Source organism: Populus nigra, chromosome 2 (assembly GCF_951802175.1).
Source record: "Populus nigra chromosome 2, ddPopNigr1.1, whole genome shotgun sequence".
In the NCBI taxonomy this organism is placed as follows: Eukaryota; Viridiplantae; Streptophyta; class Magnoliopsida; order Malpighiales; family Salicaceae; genus Populus; species Populus nigra.
The window spans coordinates 37,617,905-37,635,510 of record NC_084853.1 but is presented as its reverse complement, the minus strand read 5'-3'; the positions used below and the strand labels follow the sequence as shown (position 1 = coordinate 37,635,510).

Here is a 17,606-nt window from a genome sequence, read left to right as displayed (position 1 = left end):
TTTAAATTATAATTATAACATTATTATAAATATATTTATTTTGCATACCCGTAACAACACGGAAACAAGACAATTAATTGGCACCCAAAAGAAAAACGAAGGCACTTTTCTAGTCCATAGTAATTACTCTCTAATTCCATAATGTTAATACCAAACCTCTTAGTTTTTTCTTTAATTAATAATAATTTTATAACATAGAAATTAAATATATAATTCTTAAATTAATCAGTTTTATTAAGTAAAAAAATGCAAACAATAGTTGACTCTTCATTTATCCCAACTTCACTTATTTGTCAAGTCGTGGACACCTCGAAAATACAAGAATTGGAAGAAGGCAAGAAAAAAAAGCAGGCAGGAACTTCCAGTTTGGCTTCCGACGTGAAGCGAGTCATGCAGGATGCAGCAATTGAGAAGTAGAGGGAGCTCACTTTTCGGTTCCCAATTGAAGAGGAAAACTCTTAATTCATGGACTGCTATTCAGGATACCTATTTCTCTACCAAGGTAATTTTATTTATCTTTTTTTCATTCATTACTAAGTTCTTTGTAAACTTGAAACTAAACTAAATTAAATTGAATGGGCATCTCGTATCTGTAATGGGTTTTTTTTTGGTTCTCTTGTTCGTTGGTTGGTTTTGATGGGTTCCTGAAGTTGGTTTCAAAGGGCCTTCTTTTTGTTTGGATTTAGAAGGGTCTTGTACAATTTCTTGCCTGCTTGTATCTTATATTTTGTGTTTCTTCTATGTGTTAGGATATATTTGAGAGGCATAAGGTGGTGTTTACTATTGGAACTTCTGTAGCTTCAGTTGCTACAGCTTGGGCTGGTGAGTTTTTGTTCTAAAATAATTTATGTTTAGTATCTTTGTTTTTCCCTTTCTTTATTGCTTTGTGGGCTTTGTGTTTCGTCTGAAGCGATTTTTAGGGTTTTCAATTTTCTATTAAGTTACCAGTGTTTTAAATGGGAGTTTGATGCATCAGTGTGAAAACCAGAATGAGTCCCATACGGCCAAAAACCGTTACTTCAATTTAGTGTGTTTAGTTTGAGAAAATCTAAAGAATGAATTCTAATGGATTTTGCTATTACAATGGGCAAAATTTTATTAGCAATGACAGCCTCAATAAAAGAAAACCTTATTTATGCACCAAATTCATTTGGGAACATCCTCCTCTTCCAAGAGTTGCACAACTTCGTTTAAGTTTATGAACTGATTTTCATGGTCCATCCTCCATCCATTGATCAATGTGGCCAAATATTACAAAAAGTTTTTTTTAAATAGTTAGTGATGGGCATCGTATAGAAAATTGAATAAATTATGTTGCATGGTTTTGCAATTAATCTATACAGTTATGGCTATTTCCATAACAAAAGAAAGAAATGTTTGCTTGTATATATCAATCATGATCAACACATTTTGCTCAGTGCATGTTTATTTTTGTGTCAAGATAAGTGTTTGTTTCCAATTTATGGGTGCTGAATATTTTTTCTTCATTACTCCAGAGTATCTTATTAGTACTCATAATGTGCAGGGTATTCTTTACGCCATCTCCGTGATTCAAAAGTTGATCAAAGGCTCGAAGGAATTGAAAATGCTGTGAGTCTCTGTTACATAATGTTAGATAATAAATAGTTGCTGATGCTTATGTTTTTTCTTCTTTCCTAACAAACTGTATACTGATTCCACAGAAGAATATCTTATAATCATGACTGGTAAACCCAACTTAGATCAACTCAATGAGTCTTAATTCCTGCTATTGAGAGGCATTTGAAATCCAACTTAGATCTGCTCAATGATGTCTTAATTCCTACTATTCAGTGACACCTTCTTGAATTTTGTGAATTTCTTATCTTCTATAAGATTGAAACTGGCTTATAAGATGAGAGTGCCATCTTGATTCATCTTCTCTCATCTTGTATCATGTCTGATTCCAAGTAAATGTACATGATCACTTGTGATATGCAGGAGCCCTTCTGTGCCAGCCTCTTTGTTTGCTCCCAAAGTTTTAGTTTTTTAAAGCTAGGACAGACAGTTATATGGTTTCATTTACATAATCATTTTTCTACCCTGCATGTTTTCAACCTCCCTTCAAATGGTCCTTTCCGATGCCTTTGGTGTTGATTTGTTTTCTAATAGTATAATTTCTTTTTCCTTTTTTTCTTACATGGCAGATGAAGAAAAACTATCATATTGAACATTCAGAATTTAAAAAGCTTGTTGATCCAGGACATTCCAGTGTTGCTGCCTGCATTGCTACGGCAGGGACAGCATTTGTTATTGGGTTTGTTCCTAACTGCTTTTCCTTTGTTTATTGTGTTCTTGTTTCTGTTTTCTCACAAGTTTAGAGTTATACACAACATTCCATGTTCCAAATTGATTTAATCACCTTGTCATTTGGTCACCTGCTTAGCCAAGCTTCATATTTTGAAAAGATGCACACAATGATAATACATGCTTCTCAGCTGGGGAAGGATGATGGAAAGTTGGTCGAGGGTCACTAAGGAAATTACATATGAGAAAATATGTAATGTATACCTGAGTAATTAACCGAAGTAATGTGAATTCTTTAAGGTCAGGGTGGTTTCATGCATTCCAAATGAGACTGGGAGCTTGCTAATTGGTTTGAATCTTTTTCATAATTGATTGGAATAGCATTGTACTTTGGGGGCAAAAACATGCTAAAATGAAATCCAGTACTTTAAGCAAAAATCATATGTACTGCACTGTCATTATCTACATCTGGCTAAATCCACTGAATGCTATAGCTTTCCCTCCTCCTGGGGAAATCAACACCAGGAACATCATAATATTATCTTGGACGTGGATAAGTTGTGGCTGTTATAGTTGGGTTCTGACACAAACAAACTTGCACCTTGTTTTTCCTGGAAACACTTTCCATACTTTTTAGTGTGTGGTGACTTGGTAGAAACTACGTCAAAAGAGTGTTTTCCAGTCAATGAAAAACACAAGGCTTTGATGGAGGGAAGTGTTTCCCTTGCTTAAGATTGGAAAAACACTTTCCATTTTGCATGTCACATGTTAACATTATTGATGTTTGCGTATTTGCCATTTTAAACTATATTGAAGTTTATTGTTCTTCAGTTTTTGTTTAATAAAACTTCTTTATTTGTTCTTTTTTTAAGCTATACTGCTTCTCATCCTCAATTTTTTTTTATTGTTTTAAAATTTTAACTTGCAGTATTAATTATAAAATAAATGTATATTGGCTTTTTTATTGGCCCTGTCAGAGACTACTAATGCCAGGGCTTGGTGGCTTGTTGAAGCTCTCTAATGTCATTGAGCGTTACATATTTGGCCTGTGTTTTATCATTGTATGTAGAATTGACGATGGTTTTATGTGCTGTTGAGAATAATAACAGTTGGATATCCTTCATGGCCTGTGTTTTATCATTGTATGTAGAGTCGATGATGGTCTTTCATGCTGTTGAGAATAATAACAGTTGGATATCGGAATAGCTGCTTTCTTAAGCCATGTCTGTCTTGTGATATTCTGACTATTTCACATTTAGTCTTCAACTGAAGAACTTAATTTGAATTTCTTAATCGTATCTTTACCCCCTTTGCTCAATTGCAGGTACGGTTTTGGTTGGCGAGGTGGAAGATGGTATGCAAATAAGAAGTTCAGGAAGGAGCAGATGAAATTGTCAGGGCAGATAAAACCTAGACGATGGCAGCTGCTAGGACGAATAAAACCTAGAGGATGGCAATTCCAATTTCTCAAAAAAAGATTACCAAGGTCCATAGCACCTGAAAATGCTGTTAAAACATCTGAAAAGATGGCCCTGTAATACATAATCCCGGGGAACTTCATCAGTCTTGTTACTGTGATGGCATTTACTCTACTTCTTCACCTTAGATATCCCGATATAAAAGAATTGTTTTTTGATAGAGTTAGATGCTCATTTAACATTTAAAATTGTTCTTTGTTCTAGTTTTTCGGGCAAGTAATGAACAAATCGTTTGTCATTTTGCTGCTGTTTGCTAGTATCTTCTCAGATGCCCTTACCCCCTTAATACAGTTGATTCAGACAGTACAAGCATAAGAGATATTATGCTAACAAAATATTCTATTTTTTCTGATTAGTATCTATGGTAAGCCTTCTTCTATGATATGCTTTTCTATCATCACGGCACTTGTTGAATTCAGAGTTATCTTCTCCTTGCTTATTTGATTTTTGAAATAATATGCTCTTGAATTCTATTTAACATAAAAATTTATTATAATATAGTTTCATGTGTCTAGTATCTTCTTATAAATCTCAATCCAATGTGTGACTTGAGAGATATGTTTGATCTCATAAAATTAGTTAGGAGATATTTTAAGGTTAAATTCAAATCTGATTTAGTTCATATCAGTATGAATCTCGTACTCAAAAAAGTAAAAATTAAAAATAAAATGGTTTTAGTTCGATGAATGTTATGAATCATCAAAAACATTGATATCTGTTATGATTGGTTGATTTGGAAAAGAATAATGTTCAGACTATGACATGATTGATTTTTTTTTTTATGGAATGAATGTTAGACCTGGAATTATTCAAATAACTTTGCTTTCTATTTCGGAGGGAAATAACTGGCCTAAGGTTTCCATGTGACTGGCCGAAGTGCAAAATTATGATGTGTTTTTCAGTTTGAAACAGTATTTCCAATCAAGTCTAGAAGAAAACCAAGATATTATATATATCAATGGAACAGGATTCCTGCTATGACACTTACTAATCAAATCTGCAAAACACCAGGCGTGGACGGCAGCAACTTGCTCACCTCTTTCACAGGTATTGTACATGTTGACAATTTGCAAATCAGCACTTGCCTTCAAGTAAGTTCATCTTCTTTTCTGACTTAGAATGTGTATCTTGGAGTCCCAAGTAGTGTGTGGACACTTCCAGGCTAGGCGCCAACAAAGAACTTGATCTGTGGCTCAGAGCAAGTGTATTTAAATTCCAATAACGCAAAGCACCACTGCTGAATCAGTTCAAATAGATAGATGGTACGCAGACAGATTCTTATCCTTTTCTACAAGAATGTTAGATACTCTTAATTACTAGTTTGGAAAATGATACAAATTGGATAATCCTTCAATAAGATGTAGTTTTTCAACTTGTTCCATGGCCTTCTGGACAGTGGCGAAAGTAGTGTGGTAGATTCTCTCTTCGATGGCTCATCCACGGGGGTTTTGCTATTTGCAGAAGGGAATTGTAAATAAATAGCATAGTGGTTGATGAAAGGAAAAGGCACTTTGCAATTGAGGGTCTAGCTCAGTGGTCAACAGGTGAAGCTTGCTTTGCTCATCGTTCTGAGTTCGATTCTCTGTGTGCATGTTTATCACCCTGCGGTGCTTTACCTGTCTATTAGGCTTGCAGGATGTTCAGTAGACCTGAAGAATAGTCGTGGTGCGTGCAAGCTAGCCTGGACATTTCGGGTTATCAAAAAAAAAAAAAAAGAAAAGGAAAAGGCACTTTCTCATGAACAAATTAAAGAGCAAAATACCTTAGTTGAGTTGGAAGATATACGCTTGCTATGAGGGGTTTCAATCAAAGATGTAAATTTGTAGAGAGTTTTAACGGACGCCCTTCTATTGAGAGGGAACACAATCATCTTGTCAATATTCCTAAGATAACAGAAGTCGCTTTAGGCTTTACTAGATATGATGTCAGGCCTTAGTCACCGGTTGAGAATTTTTTTTTTAATATAAAAAAATGCTAGACTAAAAAAATACAAGTCCTGAGTCATTAATTTAAGTGATAATTTAAATAATATATATAAAAAAATAATTTGACAAAAAAAAATAAAAAGAAATTTATCTGGATTATCAAATGATCCCAGAATTTCAAAATAAATAAATTAGTCTTTTCTAGGGTCATAAAGGGCAATAATTGCATCACCAGAAAATATATTAAATTATATAAAAAAATAAGGATCAAATTTGAAAGATAAAAAAAAACATGAGGAAAATAAAATTTGAATTTTTTTTAAAAAATAATCCCAAATAAAATAAATTGTAATTTAAAGAATGAGAATCAAATTTGAAATATTAAAAAATTATAAAGATAAAATTAAAAAATATTTGATAAATTATCTATAAATTAAAAAATACATGAAGTGAAATAGAAACAAATTATCCATCATAAAAAAAGTGGAGATCATGGCCATAGAAACTTCAACTAACAGGAAAATTAGAAAATAGTTTTGTGCAAGACTTTGTCTTACGTTTGCAAGATTTTCTACTCCCAACACTTTTCTATATTTAATTTCTCTCAATTTTGTTCAAGATTTTGTCGTACGTTGCAAGATTTTCTCAATAAGACTTTCTTTTACATTGTTTTTCTCTTATTAATTATTATTAAATTAAGCATAAAAGAGTTTCTCATCCCACAAATATCTTATTTCTTCAGAAATACTCAAAGTACAAACCCAAGACCTAGCGCCTCCCAATAATATAAATTACATTTTATGTGAGAAGTTTTTCTTACAATTTCATCCCTAACGGTGTAAGTTGTTTGGCAGGAAGGGGCCACCAAAAACAAAAAAAAGCATTATTATTCCTTCAAACACATAAGTCCTCCAATCAGACAGTTCTGATAAAAGATTATGCAGCAGCATTTTTGCCTTAAAATAAAATTGCAGGTGTGTAATTAGATGTCCTTAACGAGTCAGAATCAGAACACGCCAATGATATGGTGATAAGCAAGTTGCCTAGGAAATCCATTGCTTTGAGGGCATTTGAAGAGCCTTGTAAAGTGTCAACAGAAGGTGACAGGTCTTTGTTGTTTCTGACTCCATTGGACTTGCATCCTCGGAGTTTTCTGATGGGACGAATGAAAAAGTCCTGCACAAATATTATTCTTATTGCCATGTTTTGGCTTATATATTTGCCACATTTTTTCTGATCACCCCCTTGATAAGAAGCAATCTAGGATATTACGAACATGGAATAATTAATGCCAGCTAGGAATTCTAAATCATCAGTGAGGTAGATGATGAAGACTTCTAGGAGGAGAGGCTCTATAAGATACCTTATTTAGAGCACTATTGTTGTCTTAAGATCTCGTGATCAAAATATATACTCCTTTCTGTTCGTATCCTTGATTATGCTAGTATAAAATTTGCCAAACATGAAAGAAAACATATCATAGGAACATGGCCAACAGTTTAGCCTTTGTACTTACGCTGACACTTTTCTGTGGGTTGGCAGTTGGCAGCAGGAGAACAAAGTTGTTTTCAGACAAAAGTCAAAATGGCATGGCTGCTGCATTGGCCCCATCAGTCGGTGATGGCGTTTGTGCATCAATGATCGAGCCACAAGATTATATCTGCGAAGAACACACGGTAATCTGTTTGTATTACACACTCTTCATTTTGTAAATGTGGCAATCAGTTGAAGACTTGAAGTGATGATTTATAGTGTGTAAAATTCCATTGGGTTTCAGGTGACAACAAAAGATGGCTATATTCTCAGCTTGCAGAGAATCCCAGTAGGGCGATCCGGCGGGACTCGAGGAAACAGACCCCCAGTTCTGTTGCAGCATGGACTACTAATGGTCAGTAATTCTGCTGGAAACTGGATTAGTGTTGGTATTCATTTTATATATATATTATAAGAAACAATGGTGTTATGGCAGGATGGAATTACCTGGCTACTGTTACCTCCAGATCAATCTTTGGCATTCCTCTTGGCTGATAATGGCTTTGATGTTTGGATTGCCAACACTCGGGGAACCAAATATAGTCGCGGCCATGTGTCCCTCAGTCCAGATGACTCAGTAACATCTCTTCCTCTTTCTAGCAATATTTTGTTCTCCCTGTTGTCACTTGTTTCGTGTTCTGTATGATTCAACGATTCAAATGTTTTCTAGGCTTATTGGGATTGGACTTGGGATGAGCTGGTCACATACGATCTTCCAGCTACCTTCCAGTATGTTCATGATCAAGCAGGACAAAACCTGCACTATGTTGGACATTCACTGGTGAACTTTTATATCTTCTAATGCTTAAGTTGTTTTTAGGATTCTGCTAACAACAATTTGCTCATACTAAGTTTTGAATTCTTTTCTAGGGAACTTTGATTGCTCTAGCTGCCTTTTCAAAGAGCCAGCTGGTGAATTCATTGAGATCAGCTGCCTTACTTTGTCCAATTGCTTATGTTGGTCAGTTGTCCTCTCCGCTTGCAAGAAATGCTGCCAAAGATTTTCTTGCTGAGGTGAAAGCTTATTTTCTTGTTTCTATGTGTCAAGCATCTAATTATATAATTCAATCCAAGTTCCTGACAGTGATCTGCATATATATGCTTGTTTAACAGGCCTTACACTGGTTGGGTCTCAATGAATTTGATCCAAGAGGGTAATACTGCGAACTCTGCTCTTTTGACTTTCCTCAATCACTCCTAAACATACTGACAATGCTGGAGATACTTAAATTATTTGTTTTCACTGTAGCCCCACACTCTTCTTCTTCTTCTTCTTCTTCTTTTATCATACTTTTTTCTTGACAATTGCACCCTTTTGTGATTAAATTAATGACTAAATTATAATAAATTGTTATATAAATACAAAACTTAAATATAGGGGACCAATGTGTAAAATACAGAAGAATAGCATGTTCACCCTATAATTTGCCCACCAATTTTTTTTAATCCTCTCATGTTTCTTATTCTTTCATCAGAGTCTTTTTAGATATTTTATTTTGATTTAAAAATTTATTTTGATTAATTGATTAAAACATTATATTATAATTATTATTGCATCACTAAATCTGATAAGATTCACATTAAATACTTTTCGTATAACAAATGCCACGTCACATAGTAAAAAAATATTTATAAAATTTATAAATATCTCAAGTATTATCTAAACATAATGCATTAGAAAATAATAATATAATTAGTCAGGAACGATTTTCTATTAATTTAGTCTTTATTTATTTATTTATTTTGCTGCTGCACCCTTTCCAAAATCAAACAGGGAAGCTGTTGTTAAATTGCTTAAGATCATCTGCAACAAACCAGGTGTTGACTGCACCGACTTGTTAACTTCTTTCACAGGTATTTCTTTTTTTTTTTTTTTTTTTTTTTTTGCTAATTAGCTATCTCTAGGACTTTAAACCGTTGAATTTCTATTACCGACTTGTTACCGTATGCTATTACCATTTTTTCAGGCCAGAATTGCTGCCTGAATTCTTCCATAGTGGATGTGTTTCTCAGCCACGAGCCTCAATCAACAGCAACAAAGAACATGATCCATATCTCTCAGAGTAAGTGCTTTCAAGCTAGCTGGTCACTTTTTTCTTCTGTTTTTGTTGAAAACAAGTTCGGAATTAATTTTTAAGTTGTGGGCAGTGATCAGAGAAGGAACCATTGCAATGTACGATTACGACGACGACGAGAAGAACAGAGAACACTACGGGCAGACAAATCCTCCAGTGTACAATATGACAAGCATTCCAAATGACCTCCCTCTCTTCCTCAGCTATGGAGGAGCAGATGCTCTTTCTGATATTAATGACGTGCAACTCTTGCTCGATAGTCTGAAAGATCATGATGGAGATAAGCTTGTAAAGCAGTACAGAGTCGACTATGCTCATGCAGATTATGTTATGTCTGCAAATGCTAAGCAGGATGTGTATGATCCTCTCATAGCCTTCTTTAGACTTCAGTAAGAATTTCTCTGGTCATAGAGAGAAAAAAAAAGAAAAAGGGGGGGGGCGGGGGTCAATTTGTCATTTCATTACATGGTTGCCTTTTTCTCTGGGTGTAATCAGAATTTAAATTTGTTCAGTTTGGATTCTTTCCTTTTTCTTTCGTTTTTTAGGATGAGTTCCGGTTCAATTGAAATTCTTTTTTAATTTGAAATACAATTAAAGATGAATGAGAATTTATTCTAAAAAAACTTTTGAATAACAAAAAATTCATACTTCAAATGACCCAGTGGATTAGACAATGTGCTTATGGGTTCATAAGTTTATACTTGAGTTTGGTTAAAAAAAATATTTGTTATTAATTTTTTTAATTTGCTTAGTAATTTCTTTTAATTTTTTAAATATCTTAGTATATGAATCAATACATTAATTATATGATGAGAATAAATGTTATTATGAGTAATTCATGAACAATAAATATTTATGATTTTTTTCATGAATTATGAACATCCATAAATTATCATGAACTATCAACATTCATTGTAATTAATAAACATTCATGAATTATGAGCAATTAACATTTTGGTTTTCAATTCCTATAAATAAATGTCTTGAAGGGGTGACAAGGTAATTCATAAATTTCTTAAACACTTTACTTTTTTTGTTGTTCTTAGACTTCTTCTCATTTTTTCTATTCGAGAGCACAAATTTATAAAGTGATTTTGAGTATTATTCATTTGAATTAGTTGGATTTTATTTAAGAGCCGAAAGAGTTATTGGAATCCTTAGAAGTTTAATGAAATAAATCATTTTGCACCAAATAAGTAACAATAAAATTTTAAAAACAAATAATTCATTCTTTAAAATAAATAAAAAATCCAGTTCGATCAAATTCTAATAGCTTTAACAAATAAATACTTTTACTTTAAGTATTATTTTAATATATACTTCAATATCCATAATAAGAGTTAATTTCAATCTTATGTATGATCACTTTTTTTTTTGGATTCGAGGAAACCCCACCCCCCGGAAAGCGCATTTTGTGGGCCCAGGTGAGTGAATAAAACCCCGGCTGTCCCAGGCTCTTACAAGAGGTGCACGCCCTGACTCGAATTCGAGACCTGCTGTGCAGATCTCAAGCCCTTTGCCACCACGCTACACTCCTTGGGGACCTTATGTATGATCACACACACACACACAAACACTAGTTTTATGTGATGATTGTAAGTTTATTATAATGAATTTAATTTTACATGATTATAAATTAAATATATTTTTTTATTTGTCTAATTCTTACATGTGAATTTTTAGACAACAATTCTTTAATAACATGACTGTTATATTTATCAAATTTAAATCATTGAATTTGATTTAAATAAACATGATAAGAATAATAATAACTTAACTCTTTATTGTTTTATTTATCTCACTTAATCTAGAATATCTAAATTCAAAATCAATTATTAAGAATGTTTGCTCATTTCCTTGATTTTCTTAGTTCCAACCTTGAAATTAACATTTAAATAAATTTATTTATTTTTATTAAAAAAAGTTATACATGTATATGCAACAAATTAACAAATGATGAATCTTTAAGATTGTGATTAATGGCTAACCCTTGTCATCTAAAAAACTAGAAGAAAAACCGAATTATCGGATCCAAATCTTATTTACGAACTCAAAATCCAATTGTATATACATATCTACGTGGAGGAATTGGTTTTAATAGTTGCCAAACATCACCCTACATGAAAAGAAATTAAGAAATATCAGGCGAAGATCTTAATTAATAAGTGCATCAGGCTCTCGCATTGTATGTTATTTCAAATTTAGAGAATAAGCTAGCGTACATACGATTCCACTATCCCTGGCTATGGGTAGAAGTTCAAGTTACTTTTTAGCATAAAAAAAGAACAAAATAATTATGTTTTGGATATATTTTTATTTATCATAATTTTTTTTAATCGAGCAACAAAAAAAGAAGTTGTTTACACTTTATAAAATAAATTAAAAAATATATGGATGATAAATTCAAAAAGAGTTATTAATACTTATTAAATTTTAAACTAAAAACCTAGTCTTCATAGTAGAAATAAAAGATAGATGCACTTGAAAATATTTTACATTGATTGTCATTTTTATTTTAAATGTTTTCATTTATTTTATTTTAGTAAATAATTAATTGTTAATAATAAATTATTTCTATTTTTATAAATATTTCATTAAAATACAACAAGTTCATATGAAACATAAAAGAAAAAAAATTCACAAGCAATCAAATTGATGATGCAACTAAAAAAAATATAAAAAGATCCATTACTATTTAAAAAACAAAGGTAATTCAACTTATTAAAGCAATAAGAGAGAGTATATAAATCACTATTTAAATGGAAACAATTAATGAAAAGGAAAACAAAATAAAAACAAAAAAAAGAGTCCAGCTACCAATGAGCTAAGCCTACATGCCTGACCTAAATATAAAAGCTTAGGCTCGCTCAGGCATTGAAGTTTAGGCATGTGCCTAGGTTTTTTTTTTTTTTTTTGTGTAGGAGCAGACAATGCACCATCTGCTTTTATTTTATTTTTTTTATATCAAGCGACAGGTCATCTGTAGTGGCAGGCACCCTATTACTTACTATAACATTTTAGTGGCAGACACCCCCACAAACTCAATTTTAAAGTTATTTTTATATGAAAAAAACTAACACAATATCATAAGGACCTCTATAAATCATGTACCACCTCCAAAATACTCTAAAATCACTTAAAAAAACACAAATATCAACTAAATCTGAAAAATCTAAATGGACACTGATTTATTTTGTTTTTGGAAAAATGGGGGATTAAAATCACCATAATCAAACTACTCTTGTTGAATAGAACCCTTTTACACCAAATTTGATTATTTTGGTCACAAAATCATGAAAACCAATAATTTTCTCTCTCATACATCTTTTTTTAGTGACTTTCTTTCTCATTTTTTAAACTCGAAAATTAAAAAAAAATGAACAAAATTAATTTTGAGATCAAAATAAAAATTGCTGAAAATTTAGGATTAACCATGTATTTTTTCTATATTTTACATTTCAGTCCTTTGTCTTTTAATTTGGTCTCTCTAGCATAATTTCAAACTTAATCTCTTGTAATTAGGCTATAAAAAGTTTCAATTAAAAGAAAAAAAGTGAAAGATATAATAAAAAAAGAAAATGAGGGCTAACTGCTACACTTTTAGTTTATATAATAATATTTTCAAACCTAGCAAATAACACTTAGGTCTTGGCCTAGTGAAATTATCACCAACGCCTGTTTTTTACACTTCATTTTTCTCTCGTTTTATTTTTTCTTTGTTTTTTCTCATCTTATTTCTTCTTTATTTTTTCAATAATTTTAGATCTAACTATTAGATATGATGTTTTTAATAGTGAAGTGAAGGAGCCGGGGGGGGGGGGGGGGGTGAAGGAGCCGGGGGGGGGAGGGCAACTCTTTTAGTTTATATAATAATATTTTCAAACCTAGCAAATAACACTTAGGTCTTGGCCTAGTGAAATGATCACCAACGCTTGTCCTTTACGCTTCATTTTTCTCTCGATTTACTTCTTCTTTGTTTTTTCTCATCTTATTTCTTCTTTATTTTTCTAATAATTTTAGATCTAGCTATTAGATATGATGTTTTTAATAGTCCAAATAATTATAGATTTATATCTACATATGATCTAACATATATGAATTTGTTTAGTTTGTTGTCCTCCATGTATGATATATTTTTTTATCATTATTTTATGTTGGCTAGAGGTTTGTTCAAAGATACATGATGGATCAAAGTATGCATTTGCAGTTTTAAATGAATTTCTAGTAGTCTAGTTATCGAATTTGTAGAGAAAAGAAGGTTCCGATACCTTATCAAACTTTTGTTACTTTCATCAATAGAGCTTGATAGTGTAGCCCATTTCCTCATTAACAAGTTGTGGCAATAGATTTCTAGGTTTGAGATATGAAAAAAATCACACATGGACACCCTAAAAAGATGCTACTTGAAAGTTTAATAGTTACTCCCATAGTAAGCTAGTCTTTTGGCACTTGATTAGAATTGAGTATTATTTTTGTAATTTTTAGTGTAAAAAAATAAGATGTTCAGCGATGATAACGTTTTTAAAAGAGCAAGAAAAATCTAAGACATGGAACATTAATTTAACTGGATTTAATAAGTTTGATTAATTTAATAATATGATTTTAAAAAAGACTTTGATAGTAAATATAGTGAAAAAAGGTAATAATTAACTAAAAATGAGTTGTCAATATCATATTTGGGATGTAAAGAAAAACTCTTTGGAGGTAGTTCTAATATCATTACGAAACACTATACGACGACACTAAAAGAGGTCACACATAATGTTAGAGCAACAAACTCGGAAAACAAACCAAATAAAATATTTTGAAGTGAGCACCTCATGTTTATATTTAATTATCAATTAATTTAATTTAATTCATAAAACAAAATTTATTTTTTAAAAAAGATAAATTTAACAAAGAACAAAAAATAAAAAGACCTGAGATAACCCGAGTCATTTTTAAAAGAAAAGAAAAATTCTATAGAAAGCAAATAAAAAAAATATATGGAGCCTAACCTCCAATTAAATAATTGTTGAAGGATGAAACTTAAAAAAACATTAGTTTTTTTTTTAAGCAGACTCATTCAAATCTCCTAAACCTAAGCTAATCTTTCAAACTCATAACTTGTCAAAAAATAACATTAAAAAGAATGATGATCAAATCCGATAGGAAAAAAACTGAAGGAGGATGAATTCATAAGAAAAATTCAATTTTAAGAACTGTTTCAAATAAAACAAATGAAAACTAAAAGAATATTAATCAAATCTAACATATGAAAAAATTGATGGAGGATGAAATTGAAGTTCTTTTTTAATTTTATAAATGATTTCAAATAAAATAAATAGTAATTAAAATAAAAGAAACCAAATAAGAAGGAAAAATAAATTGAAGGGTTGCTTTGAAAATTTAAAGAGTTAGGCGTGAAAATCTAGGAGGAGAGAGAAAAGAAAAAAAAAAAAGGCCATTAGCACTAAACCGAAAATCAGTTAGCCAGATATGCTGCCTAGGGATGAAGAGGCAGTTGAGAGGATTCGAAAGCTGCCTCAGAAGCCACCTTTTAGCTGTTGCAATATCCCTCGCACGCCGCCCAAAAGGCGTAGGGGTATCCCACACTTTAGTGTGTGCTTTGCACATGCCGACTACTTTTGATTTTTAAATAATATTTTGATTTATTAAAATATTAGATTTCTTTTTATTCAACTTGATTATAACTAAATAACCAGGATAAAAATATAAAAAAAACCCCAGATACTAGTTCAAAATTTTTTGCTTGTAAAGGTAATGGAGTCATTTCACCGTGCTTCAAAAAAGCTCCTAAATGCAAGTTTAAAAATTTTACTTTTAAAAATAATTTAGTTATTTTATTATGTTTTAAGAAATTAAAAAGGCCATCTTGCTCTTGATCAATAGTAAAATAACTAATATCAGTAAAAAAAATACCTTATTGCTTCCAATTAAAGGTTTAATAATTTTTTTTTAGAAGTGTAAAATTATAATCTTTACTGTATAAATCTACAATGATATCTTATACAGTGAAAAGCAAACCACTTTTTTTTTTTTTGAATGAATGATGGTATATATTAAACATTACTAATACAACTGGGCCACATAGACCATTTGATGTATTATTAATTTGTAGGCACTATGCATAATGACTCTGCAGCATATTTAGATGAGCCTGATCAATTTATATTTAATAAAATATAATATTTCATGTTATTTGATTTTCAAAGAGAACACAAGAAAAAAAGGAAGAAGAATGCATTAAAGTGGCCTAAGAGAATATCCAAAAATAAAATCTCATACTCATACGATAACTATTTATTCAATTATTTAATATTTTTATAAGTTTATTTTTAAGATTAGTATTGGATTACTATTGTAATTTACAGTGTATTGGGTATAAGTGAATATTGAATTTTTCACACCCTTTAATTTATTATTTAATTTTTATGAGTTCATTTTTAAGATTAGTATTGGATAATTATCTAAATAATTATACACACACATGTGTTCGTATTGGAAGAACACATATTGGAAAACGATTAACTACACAATCAGATGTCCAAGCATGCGAAGATTAAAAATTAAAAAACCAAAGGAAAATTGTTTTCCTTCAGTTTTTATGGATGGATATTTCTTGGGGGCCATCTTTCCTTTATGTTAGTTTTTCTTTGTACGCTTAGATTTTCTTAATATGCTATATCATTATTCTGTTATTTAATATTTTTAACTCCTGAGAAATTAAAAATTCAATTTGACATTTATAGATGCATAAATAATTATTACTACATGAATATCCTACCTAAAAATAATTCTTTAGGGATACCCACAAAAATTTGGAATTTATCACAAAAAAATTATAACATTACACATAAGACAATGAACTATCTAAAACATATGCAATAGTGGATATGCAGCATTTAGTTTGGCCCATTTTATGATCAATCTAGAAAAGATAAAAAAAAAATCTTTTGGGATGCCTACAAAAATTTGGAATTTATCATCAAAAAATCACAACATTACACAAAAGACAATAAACTATCTAAAACAAGTGTAATAATGGATACACAACATTTTGGGCCCGTTTTGTGATCAATTTAAATCCGATAAAATACAATATTTTATGCTATTGGATTTTTGAAGATAATACGAGAAAAATAGGAAAAGAAAAAAAAAAGAGAATCTTTTGGGATGTCCATAAAAATTTAGGATTTATCACAAAAAAATCACAACATTACATATAAGACAATGAACAATTTAAAATATATGTAGTAGTGGATACACAATATTTAGTTGGGCTCGTTTTATGATCAATCCAAATATGATAAAATATAATATTTTATGCTATTTTATTTTCGAAGATAATATGAGAAAAATAAGGAAAGAAAAAAAAGGAAGAATCTTTTGAATTCCCACAAAAATTTGGGATTTATCATAAAAAAATTGCAACAATACACATGAGACAATAAACTATCTAAATTATGTGTAATAGTAGATGCACAACATTTAGTTGGACCTGTTTTGTAATCAATCTAAATTTGATAAAATATAATCTTTCATGCTATTTGATTTTCAAAGATAATATGAGAAAAATATGGGGAAAAAAAAGAAGGAATCTTTTGGGATGCTCATAAAAATTTGGGATTTATCACAAAACAATCGCAACATTACACATAAGATAATGAACTATCTAAAATATGTGTAATAATGGATACACAATATTTAGTTGGGCTTCTTTTGTATTCAATCTAAATATGATAAAATATGATATTTCATGCTATTTCATTTTCGAAGATAATATAAGAAAAGTAGGGAAAGAAAAAGGAAAAATCTTTTGAGATGCCCATGAACATTTGGAATTTATAACAAAACAATTGCAACATTACACATAAGACAATGAACTATTTAAAATATATGTAATAGTGGATACACAATATTTAGTTGGGCTTCTGTTGTAATCAATCTAAATCTGATAAAATATTATATTTCATGCTATTTCATTTTTGAAGATAATAAAAGAAAAATAGGGAAAGAAAAAGGAAAAATCTTTTGAGATGCCCATAAAAATTTGGAATTTATCACCAAAAAATAGCAACATTAAACATAAGACAATAAACTATCTAAAACATGTGTGATAGTGGATACACAATATTTGGTTGGACCCGTTTTGTGATCAATCTAAATCTGATAAAATACAATATTTCATGTTATTTGATTTTCAAAGATAATATGAGAAAAATAGGAAAAAAAAAGAATCTTTTGGGATGACACAAATATTTGGAATTTATCACTAAAAAATCACAACATTACATATAAGACAATTAACTATCTAAAACATGTGTGAT

At 30.8% G+C, this 17,606-nt stretch overlaps 2 protein-coding genes across 2 annotated transcripts; both read left to right on the top strand.

Annotated features, from left to right (window-relative positions):
• The first annotated feature begins 268 nt into the window (after positions 1 to 268).
• LOC133681949 (uncharacterized) lies at positions 269 to 4,125 on the top strand. The gene is made up of 5 exons (XM_062105159.1): positions 269 to 502; positions 750 to 822; positions 1,526 to 1,590; positions 2,166 to 2,275; positions 3,590 to 4,125. Exons 1-5 carry the CDS (start codon positions 398 to 400, stop codon positions 3,801 to 3,803), a joined length of 567 nt encoding a protein of 188 aa, XP_061961143.1. The 5' UTR covers positions 269 to 397; the 3' UTR covers positions 3,804 to 4,125.
• Positions 4,126 to 7,155: 3,030 nt separating this feature from the next.
• On the top strand, positions 7,156 to 9,669 carry LOC133682953 (triacylglycerol lipase 2-like). Its single transcript, XM_062106482.1, has 8 exons — positions 7,156 to 7,344; positions 7,446 to 7,556; positions 7,638 to 7,778; positions 7,872 to 7,982; positions 8,072 to 8,215; positions 8,315 to 8,355; positions 9,169 to 9,264; positions 9,357 to 9,669. Exons 1-8 carry the CDS (start codon positions 7,156 to 7,158, stop codon positions 9,667 to 9,669), a joined length of 1,146 nt encoding a protein of 381 aa, XP_061962466.1.
• The last annotated feature ends 7,937 nt before the right edge of the window (positions 9,670 to 17,606 follow it).